Raw genomic sequence first — 19,584 nt, 5'->3', positions numbered from 1 at the left:
TTTCTTCAGGCCTCCTTCATTAACAGAGTGCTCCACAAACGGGCAGCGTTATCAAATTATAGCCTACACCATGACAGATATAGATATCAATTACAGTATACAATTGTTGTGATTAGGTTTTTTGCCATATCAGCAAGCCCTATCTTGACCCCAGACCTGCAACAAACACCTTAAACTGCCATTTAGAGGGCCTAAAACAGCTGCTTTACTGCAGGTCTGAGTAAGTCAGCAAAACAGGAGACATGTCTTGTTAAGTGGAAATTTCTCCTGTTTGTTTTGGCTTCTCTGCAGGCAGGATGTGCTCAATGAAGTCGCTGCTGCGATATGGGATGCAGCCACATCCTGGTGACCTGCTTGTGTTCCTGGTCAGCCATACAATGAGTTTAGAAAAATATAACCCCCATAATACACTCCTCAGTACTAGATCGGACAGCTTGTATTTCACAATGAATCAATAGAGTGCTGACTGTCCCAATGATGCATCTGTGAAGTGGGACATTACAACTGGCATGAACCAAAGCCAAGACATACAAACATAACACTGTAATTTTCTATTTGTGGATCTCCTTCAGTTTGACTCTTTAGTGCTGCTGCATACAGGACAGACATGAACTGCTGCTTACATGGACTTATCATACAGGAATAAAGACACAAGATCTGTGTTGGTACCTTTTCCTTTCTTGAACAGCAGAGTTGTTCTGTGACTGATAACATTGCAAGTCTGGAGGCGATGCGAGTTGAGCTGCAGCTAACATTAGCTTAGCCATTTTGTAAAGCCATTTCATGTTAAAAATCAGTGTCTCTCCAAATGTTTTCAGCAGACACAAGAGCATGAGATGATTCAAAAGTCTTTGTACTGAAATGTTATTTATTCCCAGAGATTAATCTTTTCAGGTTCTCAGGTAAAATTAACCAAACCAGAAAATTAAAGTTGGATGGCATTGATTGTCTGATATTTGTTTATGTCTTACAAAGGTTTTAGCCTGAGCCAGGCCATACAAAAATTATATAAATCATATCACATCAGTAGTACAGAAGGGATCTGTACTTTGTATAGGCTGATAAGCAAATTCATAATCAACACATCTCTATTGAACAGTTGGTGTATTTCATGTGAACCTTGCTCCTGAAATTCTGTGAAAACTGGCAGCCTGTGACTAGATCATTGTCTGAAGAGACTAGGCTTAATTTCAGTATGACACAATGTAACACCAGCTCGGATTCTTGGAAGAGTCCAACTATTTCAAAGTGTCTAAAAATAACATTTGGCAACAAAGCACAAAACAGAAGATGTAAATTGCGTTCGTTAGCTCAGGACTTCCTGGTATCACTCAATGTAGAGCCTTCCTGTCTGGTAAAATGAACTGTCACTCATGCAAATTAAGCTTCTAGCTCCTGCTATGCATTAGGCCAAACAATGGCACTGTTAAAATGATGACAAGGGGGTTGCTTTGACTCTGGGTCAGGCATCTGAAACTGTAAAGATGGTGATGATGAGTTATTTGGCTGGTATATTGGCACTTCATTTTGTTCCTGCTTGTGAAACATTCCATTTCTGACTGATCTAGCCATTTTTTGTATAAGTATTAATAAAAAAGATTATGTACGTTGATGTTAACGTTGGGTAATCTCCAGCTTTGCTTGCTAAAATTTAAAGAACAGTTTAAACAGCAATGAGTACAGTTAATGAAATTTAGATGTCTGGTCTCAGCAGTCATATTTGTCACAGGGCTGGTGTAGTTTTTTGAAGATGGTGGGTGGGTCCAAGCAATACAAGACTAGTGTGACACTCCTGTCACGTTTTATCCGACTTCAAAAGAAGGATTGTTTGGTAACAAAGGGCTCGCGATCTAGACCATTTTGCCACAATAAAGCATACAGAGAAAGGCTTTTCTCTACACAGAGCAGCCTGCAGGAGACATTGCCTACCTTGAATACTTTTCCAAAGGCTCCATCTCCCAATTCACCGATTATGTCCCATATTTCCTCTGGATTTTCATCTCTGCGGACGTGTTCATACTGTTTCTTCTTCTTCTCGGCTCCCAATTTAAATATTTTACGGAAATTGAAAAATGACATACTGAATCCTGGGTCATTCAATCATAAAGTTAACAAAGGAATCAACTTTCAAATGCCAAAGCAGTTTCGGTATCCTTACTTTAGCAGAAGTCTTTGGAGTAACATGTGTCCCATTAGTTATTAATATCTGCCAGGTCGACACAGTGTTGCTTTCATAATCATTAGGATCACAACCTAGCTTAGCCTTTGACACTGTCTTGGCCAGTCCAGAGAATAGCACTTTCGCACAACAGGGGTCATTGTTCAACCCTAAAAAAATAACTAAAGGTTAACCTAGATGTGTTCCGGCGTCTGAAGTCCGCTTAAAAATAGACTTTTGAAATGCAAAGTAGTACGGGAAGCTCGTCGTTGAGTCAACTCCTGGCGACCAACTGGCCCGACAACCCTGTAAGGCTTTTTCTCAACCAAGAGGAAAAAAAGATGAGTATTTCCAAATAGTTGTATTCCACAGATGAATTCATTCGTTTCCGTTAGGATACAAATGGTTATAGCTTGTCCGTACATTAACATTCGCTAAAACGGTAAAAACACTCATGTTTTCCTTAGCGTGGGACGGGTTTAATAATCTAGCGGATTTAGTGTCTGTGCGCGTTCACGAGTGCGCGCGGCTGCCGTTCTTTCTCTTCTTGCTCCTCGTGCTTGACCGTTGGCGGGGTAAATTCAAGTCTTCTGCTGCCCTCGCCTGTACGGGGGACCAAACACAACTAACAGGCGGGCTGTTGAAACCGATTTGTGGCGATACTGAAGTTATTTTTTTGCAAAGAAAAATAATAATTCTGCTCTGTGCCACTTTTTCTTTGTATTGTTACTCCATTCAACGTACACCATCGCCTCAATAGAGACCATAGTCAGATTTCTTTGTGTCCCTGCTGAAACTACGACTCCCATAAACCTTTGCGAATCACGAACGCGCCGTTCAAAGTAAAATGCACACTTTTAAAACAAATAAATATTTTAATGGTAAGTTAATATACATTTGAAACCTGTCCAACAGATTTATTACCTAGCCACCTTTAAAAAAAATCTAAATATATTTAACATGTGGTAACAGCACGTCACGTGATCAATACTTAGGTTTTCTCTTTGACACTCCCCCACTGCTAGCTAAACTTGCTTGTCAGAGTCTCCTCCTCGAACGAAAAACAACACGAAAGACAAGTAAACATCTAGGGTTTTTTTGAATTCATGATGAAATGCAGGCAGCTACCAGGGATCCAGTGGAAGAGACCCCTTCAATGTTGTGGGGTCTGGACCCGATCTTTTCTGCCTTCGCCAGGCTGTATGTCAGAGACATCCTGCAGATGACAGAGTCCACACAGGTGCCAGGTAATAACACACATAGAAGCACATGCTTTATTTAAAAACGGACAAATGCTTACCATATGACGAAATAAACCAAATTTACTAGCTAATATCAGTTCATGTTAATTTCTGTTTGCAAGTTTGCTAATGCCTTTGTAAGTTCAAAACAAACTTTCTTTATTGATGCATTGAGATTATTATTGTTGTTCTGTATCAACAAATGTCTCACAGGTATTTACTTCTACAATTCACATCCGATCTACAAAGTTGATGTACTTGGGACAGTTGTTTTCAAGAGAGAAAGAGATGACTTCTTTTGTTATGGAGGTAAGCTTGCTGTGTCCTTGTAGGAAACAGGTAGGCTTGTTTGCTGATATTTCAGAAACCAGTAGCTAGACTGTATGTTTGTAGGCAGTCAATTGTTTATATGTCTAAAAATGACATAACCTTGACTGTCAGTTCTTTGTCTGATTTTGAGTTTCTTTCCATCTGCTAACAGTGGACGATGGTACTGGCGTTATAAACTGTCTATGCTGGAAAAATGACCTGTTGAAAGAGGAGGGAGATCCTACAGGATGTGAGTACTTCTACGTTATGCTCTATATTAGTCATCAGGAGAAGCAGATGCTCTTGAGGCATTTCATTATGTGTCAGTTAGTGTATGTGACTTTGAGGCCTGACAAATGTGTTTTTTGTTTTCAACAAACATTTGCAAGCTGTTAACTGGCTTTGTGTGTATACATTCTCGTTTATGTAGTCTTACATAACTAGAAATTGTCTTAACTGCATTTTCTTGCAATTTCCGTTGTTACTTGCATGATTCTGCCTTCTGAAAGTACCACTAGTGGTCAAAATCCCCACAGTCGCTGTTCAGATTCTTTAAAAATGTCTTCTTTTCGCATTCACTGATTGAATAGGAATTACTAATGAATCAGAAGCTACTCTACTGAACAACGAAATGCAGTTTAGCATCTAACCAGAAATGCAAAAAAGCTTAAGGTGCTGAGTATAGTGCAGCGGAAGTATGGAGTGACAGTAACAGTAACAGTGCAGATATTGGTCCATATGTAGACTATATATACTGTATATAGAGGCTAAAAAGCTCTATATAGCTTCTAAGAACTGGGAAGTGGAGGTAATTCTGCTTAACTTCATCACTACAAGCCACCCAATTGATATAACATATAGTCATCTGATGCATTCTTTCTACAAAAATATTAATTATTGCAGTTTTAAAGTCATGCATCTTTATGCATTAATTTAACAGCTCTAAAATGGCCGTCACAATTTCATTTTTTATATTCAATAACAAAACAAAGTGTGTTTTTTTTTTATGAATTTGTATTTTTCAGCAGAGGGAAAACACACTGATGGGGCTCAGGGAGGCTTCAACCCAGTGGCAGAGCTGAAGAAGCTGAGACAGGCCCAGCAGAGCCGCTGCCACCTGGAAATCGGAGAGCTGCTCCGAGTCCGAGGACCGGTGAAGACGTCAAGGCAACAGAGAGAAATCATGGCCTCCGTCTACTGTGAGTGTGAAGTAATGTCCTCTGCATAACAAAGCAGCTGTTTTGAAAAAAAATCATTGACTTTCACTCATTCCCTAACAGCAACATTTTTCATATATAAGCGTAAGACAACAAATAAGGGCCGGTCCCAGAACAAACTGACCTCGGTAGCATCTATATTAGTGGGGAAGCACTTGTATTTATGGTGCAATGCATGCTTTTGCGCCTTTTGTTGAACCAGGTCAGAAAAAAAAATCAAATAATTCCAACATTTAATGGACGGTTCCTAAGAGATTACAAATGCTCCACAATCCTTGAAGCGCATTGCAAAGACATTCTTTATCCCAGAGCTGCAGTCTCTCTTTCTCACACACATTCCAAACCACACACAGTGGATTTTTTATTTGAGAGAACATGCCATCCATAACCTCTACCCATTCATCACATGTGTCTCTGTGTGCTCCCAGATAAAGTGAATGACCCAGTGATGGCGGTCCAGATAGCATGGATGATGGAGGTTCCTCAGCTCTACAGACAGTGCTATGACAAACCCTTCCAGCTGCAACCGAATGCAATGGGGTACAAACATCCAACCCTCATGTACCCTAACAGTAGATTACAACGCCAGGTTTCCATCCAAATGCAGGAAAATTTTTAGTACTCTGCTCCTGCTCCTGTTTGTCTTAGCCAAGCTAGAAACTTAAATTAAAGTAAATTTTATTTAAGATATAGTCTAATGTAAGTCTTAATTTAGTTCGCACTAATAATTCAAAATGTACATGTAGAAAACAGCGACATTAGCACCACACACTTTCTGCGTCATGTAGCAATGCATGGTAGGAGAAACAGTAAACTGCTCAGAGTTTATGTCAACATATGAGATGTAAAGTTGACTGCATGTAGCAACTGATCAACTGATTTCAGGGTATGGTAACAATGTAGCTAAAACATTTAAACAATATAATGCCCCCTAAGTAATTTATGAAATAAGAAAGTAGACTTATATCAGTTATACTCAAATATATATTATATATATATATATATATTTGTGCATTAGCATAAATTGTATTAAGGTTAGATTAATTGTGTTTTTCAGTGACTCAGCCATCAATCCCCTCGGCAAAGCAACAAATATCATCAAGGAATTTGTTAAGCAGAAGTCGGTGAGCAGGTTCAGACCCTATGATGTTCAAGACCTTCTGCAGCCTCTGATCTCCAGCCAGCCTCAAACAGCATCAGAAGACCAGGTATGCCAGAATAACAACAGAGGAAACATTTCTTTTTGAAGATGTGTGGTGGTGGTGGGATGAAACAAAACTCAAACATCAGACTGTATTGAAATGTACTTCTTAGGTGAGAAAGATTAAGGGAAACCGGAATAAAGCCATGATTTGATTTGTAGCATAGACATTTGTTTGTTTTCCATAAATATATATATATATATTTAAATACCTGAACCTGAACAATATTTATTTTAGTGCTGTTGTATTCAGATGCTTCTCAATTGCTGTTAAGGAGCCTGTGGCAGGTCCATCTTCATGCCAGCAGCTACGCCAGCTTCTGAAGGAGGCCCTTCAAGTTTTACAGGATGAGGGTATTGTGTTCCGCAAAGTTAAATCTCAGGATGAAGTCTACCACGTGAGTAACAGCAGAATAATCTTTAATTTATTCTTCCCACCTTAGAGGGCTATAATGGTGAGGTTTCTTTTTGGATGTGTGTCTGTTTGATACTGTTGTCTCACACCAGGTGACTGCAGAAGACAAAGATCTACTCATGGCCGTCAAAGACATTATCAGGGAGGACTCAAAGAGGGAGAAATGTAAGAAGACTTAATTTTGCTCTTTACGATAGAACTTTTGGTTCATGTTTACCTGCTGTAGTTTTAGCTTAACTAACTAACTAAAATCTCCGACTCTACTAGTAATTATCATGAATCACATTAACTATTTGTGTTTGTGACATCACTGGCGGGAGGAAACTTATTTGCAGTTTCTAACATCAAATTGCTATCATTTCACACCCTTTCAATTTATTTGTAACTGAAATGACAACAGATAATCCAGATTGACATTTTGCAATATTTTAAGTAAAAAAAACATATTGGATAACCCATTAGCAACGGACAAAAGCTAACTTTATGATTCAACCATGTCCTTGCTAACATAACCTTTTTTAATAACGTAGATTCCTAGCTAACTTTTATGTTGAGTTGGTTGAACTCAGCTGTTAGCTGTTGGTACCTTAGGACTTATCAACTTTGGTCTGATACCCCTCCTGATTTGAAAATTCCTGGATATAGGTCATGTTACCTAACAGTAATGTTAAGGCTAATACTAACAGTAATCTTAGCAAGGACTTGGTTGAATGCTAACGTTAGCTGTAGTCTAAAATCTCCTCTCTACTAGTAATTATCTTTCATATTATAAACACAGTGGCCAATTTTTTCCTTTTTTTTTTATAACCTAAATTCCTAGCTAACAATAATGTTGAGTTGGCTGAATGCTACTGTTAGCTGCTGTGACTAGCGTGTACCTTATGAGATATCAACTTTGGTCTGATTCCCCTCCTGATTTTAATTATCCATTGCATTTTCCGCTATTGACTTCTATTAGCATTCAACCACTTCCTAGCTAATATTTCCATGGTATAGTGTTGTGTGATACAGTAAGATATGAGAGGAGCAAATTCCTAGATATAGGTCATGTTAGCTAGCTAACAGTAATGTAAATGTAAATGTTAACAGCAATGTTAGCTAGGATTTGGTTGAATGCTAACAGTAGCTGTAGTTTGTACAAAAAAGGGTATCAAACGTGTTTACCTAACTTAAATCTATTTTACTATCGGTTGTCTCCTCAGTTACAGATCACATGGGAATGATGGAATGATAATGATTTGTCAGGTCTCTACATTCATATGATTTATACTGTCTATGGCTTTGCCTTAACATATTGCCCAATGTCCCTCTAGATTTTCATCAGTTGTCTTTTTAGTTTCTAATCAATAGAGTAGAGAGTAATAACTTTTCCCCTAGAATACAGCAGTACATTTAAACAGTATTTAAGTTTACCATGCTGAGCAAGACGTCAGAGAAATGGCCGCCGTGTAAATATATTGAATTCAGTTTAAATAATCAATAATGAAGGTTTTGCCGCTTGCCAGTGATGAAATTAGCACAATCACACCTACTGTATACAAACTTTTAATCACCTTAAAATTGTTTTAGGGATACTGCATGTAAAAAAAAAGAAATCTTGTCATTTTCCAAGATGTTTGTAAAAATATGAAACCAATAAGAATAAAAAATAACTAAAATGATGAAAAATTTAACTTCATAAGTCTCTCTTTTTAAGTGTTATTTTAAAGTTTCCATATAACCCTGGTTATCATGACCACATACCTACCTGTGTGTTGACAGTTGTTTTCTCCTCCTGTATTTGTAGATGCAGAGAGGGGTTGTCACATCCTGCACATCCTGTCTGCAGTCAGGCAGCGCTACAGCCTCAATGTGAGCAAAACCGCACTGGAGCTGGTCCTCAAATCACTGGAGTGCAACAGTGACATTGTCAGCACCAGTGAAAACCATTACACCATGTTTTAACCTGAGGACAGTTAAGCCGGCCGGACCCAGTATTACTGCATGAGTGTGTAGTATTGATTATTGCTCCCAATATGTTGAAATTAATCATGGCATTTGTATTAATTTGTTTATCATGACTATTGCCAGGTATGGCACTTGCAAACATTAGTTGAACTCCAGGGATGTTTCAGGACGACTGTGCACTCCAATGTTGTAAATAGTTGTAATAGATTGTTAAATTTTATAATGAAAAAACTAGCTCTGGGTCCCCATTAAGTCCCATCCCTCTGTCTCTTTTTCCTTATTTTATTCATTAAGACAATTCAAAATGAAATATTCCAGAAATTACAGTATACTTGACACCCCTTGTTACTTTTCACATGTGAACAATGTACATTTTATCCCCACCTGGCTGGCTAGACAAAGACATGCGTGACGTCACACATTTATTTGTGAACTACAAGCCCTAAGCTTGGCATTTTGGCCAACACCGTTTTGTGTTTTTTGCAGCCAGAAGTGACCATACTTGGACAAAAAGGAGTTTACGCATTGCTACACCTGAAACATATCATGATGTAGCTGCGACCTAAAGCATAACCTTCTGCAGGGAAGCATAATTTACAAAATAAACATCATGCTGTATTGCAGAAGACATGAAACTAGCAATTAAGTTTATCAAATCATTAGGACAATTTTCAGTGAGCTAATAAATATACAAAGAAGTTGGGCAATTGTTTTGGTAGATATTAAAATGATGGTGGAGTTAAGTTGCCCCCTGCTGACCATGAGAAAGAATGCAGGTTTCAGGTATAACCACTTTTGACCAGGAGGCTAAATCCAGTTCTTACATTTTAAGGTCAAGCTACAGGAAGGTGCATACATTTACCAAAGTGCATCTCAATCATTTTTTTATCTAACACAGGCTTGTAGTGAAGAACTGGTTGTCTTCATTGCAAGTCGATATTACCCTGAAGACTTTAAAAAGGTTGTTTTCTCAGGCTTTAGAAATCTCCTCGCAGAGACACAGCCGTCTCTACATGCAGAGTAGCACTGAACTAAATTGTATGTGTTAAATCAGTGGAGCAATAGGTACAATTTAATAATTGTCTAAAAGTAATTTCCATTATGTTTTAAATTGATCAATTAATTTGATCAGTGAAATAGCCACACGGTGAACCCAGGTCCTCTGGTAATCAAGCCTTGTATATTCCAATATGAATATTCAACAACACAGAACTGTTAAAACACCGTAAGCTTGGAGTTTTCGAGACCCCTGGATTCCTGGGGGCCTGGGGCAGTTTCCCCAGCTGGATTTCAGCCTTGGGCTCATGGCTATAGTAAAGGCTATAGTCAATGATGCTGATCTGCTCTTAGAAATTCTTTAAAAACAGGGTTTAATGGTTTTATGATTACTTCTGTATTGAACTACATTAAAAACAGCACAAAAGCAGTTAAGTCCAGCCTGTGAAAGACTTTCTTACATCTTGCTTGTGTTGCTGTGTGCACAGGGGGGCAGTGTTTGGTCGTTAATTGGCTCTTTTATGTAGACCAGGCTGCTGCTGATTGGTCGCCTGTGGAACATCTGTATCCATAGTTCCAGTTGCTCGTGTCTCCGGCCAGAAAGCTGTTCACAGCACAGGGACTGGAGAGTGTTAACAAACTGGGTATAGCTTTATTTTTACACCGTCATCTATTGCACATAAGGGGAGAACATCTGAAACAATATCATGCAGCTTGTGTCGAATTCAACTCTCTCTATATATCGTACATGATATTTGCAACATATTTTTTCATATTCCCTCAAACGGGGAGAAAAAGTTTAAGGAAGGAAGGATAAGACAGCGTGATTGAAATGATATAAGACCACGCTGTGTGTCGTTTGCTTATAAACGCAGCTTCATAACTAAGTCACACACACACAACAGCACGCTTCTTCTCGAGGAAGGCACAGCCAAATCCTTTTTTTCTTTCCAGCTTTATTCCAAGTAGCCCTGAGGACGTGATGAAGCCCATCCCACTCCGTCCCTTAAATTCACTGCGCCTGCTGGAACGCAGCAGGAGGCGTTTGGCGCTGGATTTACCGGCTCCCTTTACATTCAGCCAGCCTATGTAACCTCCAGGTACGCGGATGCCCCTTTTTGTAGGCATCGCGGCAGACACAAAGGAACCCGCTTCACTTTTTTCTATTTTAAGGTGACCGACTTCAACAACGCTTCGTCAGCCGATGGATATTCAGTAACTGTGGCTGGTGGCAACGTGAAAATCTCTCCCTTCTTGGATATTGGGCTGCGTGTCTTTCACCGAAAGGCTTCAATGGACTATTGATAAGTTTCTAATCAGATTGACGATCGTTGCGTCATCGGAGGGAAGTCTGAGCGGCCAAATGTTACAATGTTACAATCTAATTTAGCAGACGCTTTTGTCCAAATCTGCTGCGAGGAGCTGATGTCTTAATGGACCGCTGAATGGTTACATGACACAGCGATGAATGTTGTGATTTCTCTCCCGTGATATAATATAGCTTATCTGGAGCCGCAGCAGCTGTCTGCCTGCCTGCCAGTCGCCTTTAATGCATAGCCTTTGCAGGGTCAAGATGCAGTTTCGGACTGTGCTGGACGTGAAAGTCGTGGACGTGGAGAAGAGGCGCAATCCGTCTAAACACTACGTGAGTTGCCTGCCTTCCACAGCTTCATCCATGTCACCTCTTTGCCACCTTGTCCCATTCAGATGTGTCAGCGTTGTGTCTCTCTGGCCTGTTCACAGTCACAGCATGACACCTAAACGCACCATTTAGTCCATTAAATGTAGCCAAGCTAAGCTATGCTCACAGTCAGACTCTTTTTCAGCAAGATACCTGCTTATAAATAATTAACTATTCCAAAGCACTGCTAGCTAACACTCCACAGCCTATCAGCAGACATAGTTCATAAACACAGGTGAGCTGTTATAACTGTCGACTGTCAAAATGAGCATCTTGGGCACTTTGAGGTAATGTGGGTTATTGTTAATGGACTGTACTTATATAGCGCTTTTGTAGTCTTCTGACCACTCAGAGCTGCTTTTACATTACATGCCACATTCACACACTGATGGCAAAGGCCTTCGTGCCAATCTCCAATCAGTATCTATACCCATTCATACCTGATAGCTATGCTTTTTGGAGCAATTTGGGGTTCAGTGTCTTGCCCAAGGACACTTCGTGACTAGAAGTCGGGGATCAAACCCCCAACCTTCTGATTGAGATACGACCGACTCTACCACTGAGCCACAGCATGTAAAGAGTTCTTGACATCCTATTGGTTCTTCAATCAGTGATGTTTGGATTTAAAGGTTAGTGCTGAGTGAAGTGGTCAAATACTTTAGCAATATAATTTTACACATCAAATGTTCTATACATGCCAGCTAACCTCTATGTTAAAGCTCCTGTGAGGAACTTTCGGTCTTTGTTGATTTTGGCGCCCCCGGTGGCCAAAGCCGTATCTATTATCTCTTTGCTGATTTTGTCCTGTTCATGCTTAAGTGGTGATTTTTAAAATAAAAAATCTCATCCTGCTTCCTTTAACAGTCATATGTAACACTCGCTTAAAATTTTTGCCCTGGAAAATATAAAAAAAGGCAGTGTGCAGTTAATTGTTTCATCTGACACCTACCCCCCACCAGCTGTTTCAGGCATTACAAATAACTGTATAGAAATATTCAATCCTGTTGCTGATGGTCTGGTTTGCTTTTGTAGGTCATGAAGTGATCAGAATGAATTTCAGTCAGTTTCATAACCAGCGAAAAACTCACAGGAGCTTTAAATTGAGTTGTAAAGTAAAAGCAAAACTTCCCAAGCTAACTGGACCCTAGTTTCAGCCGCAATGTAATTCTCTATAGACTATACCTCATAGTAGATTGACTTAAATGACAGTGAAACAATCAATTTATTTCCTACCTCACTGAGAATTCAGAAGTCTCACAGTCTTCAGAGTCTCAAAATATATTTCAAATGGACAGTTTCCAAAAATGCATGATCTTTTTATAACAATTATATAATTTTTCTTGAGTGAGTCTAACAAGTTTTATTTTGAAGTTAATTCTTGACCTTCAAAACAGCAGTTTACAAAATATTTCCAACACAAGGTCGATTAAATAGCTGTTATGGAGCAACCAAAGGTCTCGGACTTAGAATTATAACCTTTCAAAGATATTTTAATTTTGATCTATTGTCATCTATCATTTAGAGTATAGGTCACTGTGTTTTAAGCCAAACAAACTTCACAACAGACTTCAGGTTAGGACACAATTAGTAATCTTACTCTTCATTGAAAAGAGGATTTCAGAGGAGTCTCTTTATGTGACCCTTCATTAGACATACGGTACCTGCTTTACAAGTCATGAAAATATGATGTGAATTTTAACTATTAAATAGAGTTTCTCTCCCTAAACACTTTACTGCAATAAGATTGTATTTAGTTTTTATCATAGGGGGGCCCATTGAAATATACGTAAATTAAACTGTGGAAGCCTCACTGTTCTGAGCCCGGGGGCAGAAATAAGCTGTGGGTCCATGACTGACAACCCCAATCCCCCTTCCTCCCATTCTCCCAGATTATTGTATATGTCGCCTTCAAGTACCCATCAAGTACAGTGTATGTGGTAGACGCGACATGGCAGCTTAATTACAGAGTGCCTGGAGCTCTTGAAACCAACCAGCTCTTCCATACTGGAGTGTTACCTGCCCCCAGGTTTTCTGTGTGCCAATTAGTTTGTGTTTACTTGATTAAACACAACCTTATTTACGCTTCAAGTAAGAACGATATCAACTGAAATATTAATTGTCTTGAAACTAGATGTTAAAATGGCCTCAAAATTAGGTTATGATTTTAGATGAGCCTCAAGGCACCTCTGTTAATATTGCGTTGGACACAAATTTGTAAATTCAAATTACAACACACTAAACATACTTCGGTATAAGAGTCCCCGTTGGCTTGAAACTGGGACGAGGTCCACTTCTCTTGGTTGGTGAATCAGCCTTGTAGATGACCTAGTATGGCAGGATGAGAAGAAAACGTATCCAGGTGCACAATTTTGTATCCGAACAGGTTGGTTAGTTATTGATTCAGGAAGCCTTGTGATCAAGATTAAAAATATAAAAAATACCAGTAAGCAGAACAGCCTCTGTGAGAGTATCTAACTTGTATGTATGAGGAACTTAAAGCTATCCTAGCTGAAGATCTGGTGTTGCTCACATTGAACGCAACTAAGAATGTTAGCTATATAAATAAGTGTGGCTGTACAAAAATAGAAAATACATAATGAAATACTTGAACTATTTGGTTTCAATTGGACATGTATATTTAGGCTTGTACATATTAGTTTAATATTTAATGTTTTCCTTATTTTTATAAATGTATTTAGTGTTTTATGCGAAGTTAAACCGGAGTCAAATTCCTTGTATGTGTACATACCCAGCCAACAAAGCTGATTCTGAACTGAAACCATTCTCATGTTGTACACGGAGGCCATTAGCTTACTTTGCATTAACATGTTAGCAGTGGCAAACATTCAGCCTGGTTTAGTCATTCAAAAATATACTGTTTCTCTTAAGTTCACCAATTAACATGTTTTATCTTGTTAGCAAAAACATGAAGTTATGGTTTTACAACTTACCACTTGGACAGAGCCATACATTATGCTAGTTAGCATAAAACGTAAGCTAAGCTAATTGCTGCAAGCCTCTTCTCATCACTCTTGGCAAAATGTTAAACAATTTCTTTAAAACACAAATTGAAAACAAATGATTGTGCCTAGCAGGACAAAGAATCAGTCAGCTAACAAGGGCAAACCGCTAGAATGGTTTGATTCAACATTCAAAAACTATAATTACCTTCACCTCTCAAGCTTAATGATTAACATGGTGTATCTTTAATTTGTTCACAAACATTAATACAAAAACTTGAAGTTGTACATTTTGCAATTTGGAGAGCGGCCAGAAAGCTCTTTTCCCTTGCCTCCAGTTTTTATGCTAGTTAGCATGAAAAATTAAGCTAAGCTCATCGCCTCCTGCCTCGAGCTCTATACTTAATGAACGAACATAAGAGTATTTTTAATCTTCCTTTGTAACTGTTGGCAAAATGTCTAAATATTTCTCAACAACTCTCACATGGAAAACAAATTATAGCATTTAGCTAGCATTAGCTAGTTGCTTAGGAGCTTAGTAGCTGATACTTAAAGGCAGCAGATTAATGGTTATAATGTTAATATAAGCTACAGTACAGTTATTAACTTCACAGAGTAGTTTAGTAGTGTAACATTAGCTTCCCAAATCAGTCCAACTCTATAAGAAGGTAGGCTTATTGAGTAGGACCCAGCCTACTGTACAGTGAAAGTGTAACAGGAGCCTCTCAATCCTGAGCTGAGCTACAATGTGTTTTGGGTTCTTCTATCTCAGCGGGCCAGTCTGTGGCCTAGTTTCCCTAGTTACCCTGTCTCATGAGACAAGGCTCACTGTGAGAAGAAAAAGAGGGAAAGAGGGAGGGAGAGAGGAGAGAAAATGAGAGAGAGACACAATCTGTGTCACCCATTGAATCTCATTTGTAATGTTTGTGAAACCAGCTGGAAATGCTTATCTTGTGAGAGGAGGGGGAATGAGACTTGGGGCTTTGTCAAAGGGAAGTGCTCGTTGGACCGTAGGGAGAGTTGGACCGCTGAGTCCCAGACACGCACCAAACACACATACAATCTCCCACTGGTTTGTGTGTGTTATGTTTGCAGGACGAGGTGATAAAAGAGAGTGCGAGGTTGGGCACAGCCATGTTTACTTTAAGCTTCTGTTTCCCTTACAAGTCCCAGTCCCATAACATTTCATTTTCTAGAGACTCCTGTGCCACGCAAAGGCCCAGACCTGAAGACGGTGTTGTTATTTGGCACCATAAAACATCTCTTCAGAGAGCTGTTCCCCACTCAAATATTTATTGGCCTATCAAACATAGAGTGATATCTTGGTGAAAAAGGTCCCTGTTTTCAGATGCTCACCCCAAACTGTGAGGCTCATGCTGGGGTGATCAGAAGTGTATGAGACTGGCCTTTTTGGGGGATTGTCCATTGTTTGGGAGAGTTTGACGTCTGGCTGGAAGTGCTCAAGGGCCATGTGTGTGAGTGGGTGTGTAAAAGGGGCTTTGCTGACATCTGTTAGCAAAGTCAGTCTTCTTGTTGCTCAGTTTGCAGAGCCCTAACTCCGACACTGACACTTACAAGAGTGTGTATCCGTGTTGCATGCTCCGACACGAGTGGTTGACAAAAGCAGCGGATGTTGTCATCCTGGTGCTGTTGTTACTGGGACATCACACACATGCTGGGAGTTGTTTTCATGTGTTCACTACCAGATGTTGTTTGAGATTGTGGAACGTTTTATGTGTCTACTGCAGAAGTCTTAAATGCACAATAAGATCTCTATTGCCACGTCTACGACACTCTTCTGTCTGCTCTCAGAGTAAAAGCACACATTGTTGTGAACATGGCCTCTAATTTCACTGAATTCCTTTCAATACCTTGACTTCTGATTACCTCACCTAGACGTTCCAACTGATACTCTGTGAGGAGATAGAGTATGGGCATCATGTTTGGCTCTGCTTTTGTGAGCATGGGAAAATGACCTGAACTGAACTTTCTCAACATCACTGGGTGTGTTGCTGTCTGTTTTGATGCAGGCTTTTTTCTGTGAGAAGAAAAATCACTTAATGACAGTAGAGGAAGAGAAATGGGAAAAAATGAGACTGAATAGATGTCTTGCTCGCAGCTCTCATTATGAGATTACTAGATAGTTAGGGAAATTCCCTAAAAAGTTATTAGAATCAGACTGGCTCCATGAGCATGACAAGATATTCTTTCCCTACCAAAGCAATGGGAATGATTTATTGAAAAATATCAGATCTGCTTAATATATCCACCGGAATATGATACAGTATAATATATAAATCATATAAAGTCAGCGTTGAAATTTCTTCAAACAAAACCCCTCCCCCTACTTTTACCACACTTGGTTCAGCCACTCCGACACTTGCATGAAAAAGTAGTAGTAGCTGAAGTTGTGTTACTTATAACATATGTCATCTACAGTTTCTAATGTTCAAATGTATGTGCTATTAGCGTGAGCAGCCCCGTGACAGTAACCGTTTGAGACGAAAGCTTACCGTCTCCTACTTCTTGTCGGCACACACAACCTCACGCGGTGTGTGCCCTGCAGGTTTAGCTGCTAGTGATCACTCCGTGGCCCAGTAATGATGGAAACCGCTATACAGCCCACCCCTAGTTGCAGGCACCAGATACATTTCAAATGTAGTATGATGCACAAAAATGTTAAATTTGTGTCCTTTCATATGTTTCTATATTTTATATTTATATTTCACAAACTGTCATGAGATGAGGTTGTGTATTGTGTCAAATCGTTCGCTACCTCAAATTGGTGTAATGCTGGTTTAAGCTGCAAAAAATGAGGACTTAGATTCATCAAGACTTCATGTAACTTTAATAAACTGAAGTCTTTAACATTCAATGTTCAGGTCTAACTTTACGGATCTTGTAAAATCCTAGATTTCAGACACTGATATGCAGCTTTTGCACAGCCAAACATCTCAGATAGTGTTTCATGTTTTTGATAGAACTTTTTAAGCCCTTAAAATATGTTCAAACGCTGCTCAGCACTAACACAATGATTTACTTTCATCCCGACTTGCACTTTATTTTGGAAAACTTATGACTCATTACTCATGATTTGAGACGTTATCTGAGACTTCTATTAACAGACTTGATACAAGAACTGGACTTGCAAGAAGAGACCTACAAACAGCTCCATACACTCTACTATATGTCTGTAACATGCCTGTATTATAGATTCCATGTGGTACCACCAGATGCTGATGTGTTTTATCTTTGTGTAGCATCACGTATTATTATTTTGGCTCAGCTTGGACCCCTTTGAAGGGCCTCTGCATGCTGTTTCATGTTGCTTTCCAATTCACATATCAAAGTGCTTACAGGCAGACTTACAATTGCAACTTGCATTTAACTGGAATCCATCCAATGAGTTTGTTTACATGAGAACACAACCTTGTTTGTCTTTTAACTTTGTTTGAATCCGATATGAAACGACTTTAGGATTGTTCTTTTGTGAACAAGTAGAAAGACTCCATCAAAGGTGCACAGGATGTACCTGCTGAATGGACACTTTTCCCCAGCAGCCCCCTTACTGGCACTTCCTGTGCCCACCATAAAGGCCCAGAAGGCGTGATTGGTCCATTTCAATGTGGAAGTGACCACAGTTACGGAAAGTTGAGGCGTCGGCCCAGTGTGTGGTTTGTAAAGGGCACTACTTTGGCAGCAAATACAAAAACTCTCTCTATGGAGTTTTTTTTCCAAAGACCCCCTGACAAAGCTCTTGAATGGAATTGTCCTACAGTTTATTCCACTCTTGTGACATTTTTGTTGGCTTTGCTGAGAAACGGCTTTGAAGAATTTGTCAGGCTTTATTGTCATTTTTAATAGCCGACTGTATTAGACAAGTGAGTATATTTAGGGCAGTCTGGTTCCATGTGGAAAGACTTTACTCCCATGCAATGAGACTTTTTCCAACTTCACTTGTTGTAGTCTGATCATTTATGCTTTCATGGTCTGAAAGCTTGATGTGCGTCTGTTTTATAGGTTACTTTAAATATAGAAGTTTAGGCGGGGTTGACTGCATTTAGTGGCTAGGCCCACATTCTCAGCCCCACCAAGCTCTCTGCTCTTTTGCTTTCTCTACTTTAAAGCTGAAGGACTGGGTCCTCGCTTCCTCCGAAACTGTAAGTTATTGTTTTTCTGTTCATGTACTATCTACACTTTCTTCTATGGTTGTTGAATTATGTTAATGTTATTAGAGAGACGACTGCTTCTGGAGAGTCAGAGGAGGGAAGAAGTGAGCCGTAAACTTGACATGAATATTCATTGCTGTTCAGACGAACATGATGAAATAATAAGAGGTCCTATTTGTTCCGTCTAAAGAATTCATGTTCTTTTCTTTTCTTCTGAGCATGAATAAAACTTTAGTTTTCAAGTCCCACTCTCTCCATGGGAATTTTCTTTCGTTTTTTTGCTATCTGGGACATTCAAGCCCCCAAAGCCTTTTTTGAGTTGTTGGGTTGTTTCCCTCCTTTGTGTTTTCCCTGTTTATGAATCCATACTTAGACTAATTTGAACAAAAATAAAGCATGTTAGAAATGGAGAACTGACATGTGACTGCTTTAGAATTTGAAGAACAATTGACACTCAAGAAAATACTTTTTATTGAATTGTTGAATGTCTCATGTTATGTAAAGATTTGCTTTATCACAGTAGCAGTTATGCAACAGTATTAGGTGAAACTTACCCATGTTCAGCCCTTTACAGTCTAGAGTTGTGGTTCACACTGCTCATTGTTTCCTAATCTTTCGATGCCCGTTTTAGTTCCCAACACCTTCCTGTTTCCAAATGTAGGCGTGGTTAAACAGCTGACTGTTAGAAATCAAAAGATCATACGGATCATGCTTCTCCACATGAGCTTTAATGCTGCCTTTTAGCCCACATTTCAGCCTTCATTTTGGGAATACAGCCTCTTTGCCTCATTGTTCAGACATGCCTGCTGTGCAAGAATGTCTTCCAGCAATCACAAGATAATTTTTGACTTTTTATCTTGATTTCTGTGGTTCTAGAATCTCCACGTGGCAGATAAACTGGAGACTTGTTAATGTCGCTCTGTATCTGAATTTGTTTTCTGTGGCTGCAAAGAAAATGGCTCATCTCAAGTTCCATCTTATCATAAGACACTATTTTATTGGAAGAATAACTTTTTCACTGACATTTGAATTAGTCATTTCTTTGTTGGTAACACTTTAATTCCCCCTATTTAGCATTTGTAAGTATACATTTCTAAATGGTTAATAACACTATAATATAGCACATTTTAGGGGTTTAGTAACATTTGTCAACAACTCTAACACTCCTAACTAGATGCAGGTGTAAATAAATAATGACTGACATTACAGTAACACAAGTAATAATGATATAAAGACTTCATAAAGTTTACATTCATTCACAAAATATGAACTAAAAACACAATATATAGA

The 19,584-nt window shown here is 39.1% G+C and overlaps 3 protein-coding genes across 5 annotated transcripts in view; 2 read left to right on the top strand and 1 right to left on the bottom strand.

The window, feature by feature from the left end:
• The window catches only part of LOC138604838 (STE20-like serine/threonine-protein kinase), a 30,272-nt gene extending 27,616 nt beyond the window's left edge, over positions 1 to 2,656 (bottom strand). Inside the window, exon 1 of the mRNA XM_069676847.1 lies at positions 1,930 to 2,656. Coding sequence (XP_069532948.1) covers positions 1,930 to 2,079 — 150 coding nt within the window. The 5' untranslated portion in view covers positions 2,080 to 2,656. The remainder of the gene's footprint in view (positions 1 to 1,929) is intronic.
• A 394-nt stretch (positions 2,657 to 3,050) lies between these two features.
• On the top strand, positions 3,051 to 9,850 carry stn1 (STN1 subunit of CST complex). The gene is made up of 9 exons (XM_069677007.1): positions 3,051 to 3,405; positions 3,613 to 3,708; positions 3,881 to 3,958; positions 4,734 to 4,907; positions 5,354 to 5,465; positions 5,983 to 6,133; positions 6,402 to 6,524; positions 6,634 to 6,706; positions 8,328 to 9,850. Exons 1-9 carry the CDS (start codon positions 3,273 to 3,275, stop codon positions 8,483 to 8,485), a joined length of 1,098 nt encoding a protein of 365 aa, XP_069533108.1. The 5' UTR covers positions 3,051 to 3,272; the 3' UTR covers positions 8,486 to 9,850.
• Positions 9,851 to 11,033: 1,183 nt separating this feature from the next.
• sh3pxd2aa (SH3 and PX domains 2Aa) overlaps positions 11,034 to 19,584 on the top strand; it is a 127,858-nt gene continuing 119,307 nt past the window's right edge. For all 3 annotated transcript variants that reach the window (XM_069676843.1, XM_069676842.1, XM_069676845.1), the window contains exon 1: positions 11,034 to 11,129. In XM_069676843.1, the coding sequence (XP_069532944.1) occupies positions 11,034 to 11,129 (96 nt within the window). The remainder of the gene's footprint in view (positions 11,130 to 19,584) is intronic.

The sequence above is a fragment of the Semicossyphus pulcher genome, unplaced genomic scaffold (genome assembly GCF_022749685.1).
Source record: "Semicossyphus pulcher isolate SPU_LCO1_2020_fin unplaced genomic scaffold, fSemPul1.0.p SCAF_27, whole genome shotgun sequence".
NCBI lineage: Eukaryota > Metazoa > Chordata > Actinopteri > Labriformes > Labridae > Semicossyphus > Semicossyphus pulcher.
The sequence above is the reverse complement of the archived record's forward strand: the minus strand, read 5'-3'. Positions and strand labels throughout refer to the sequence as shown.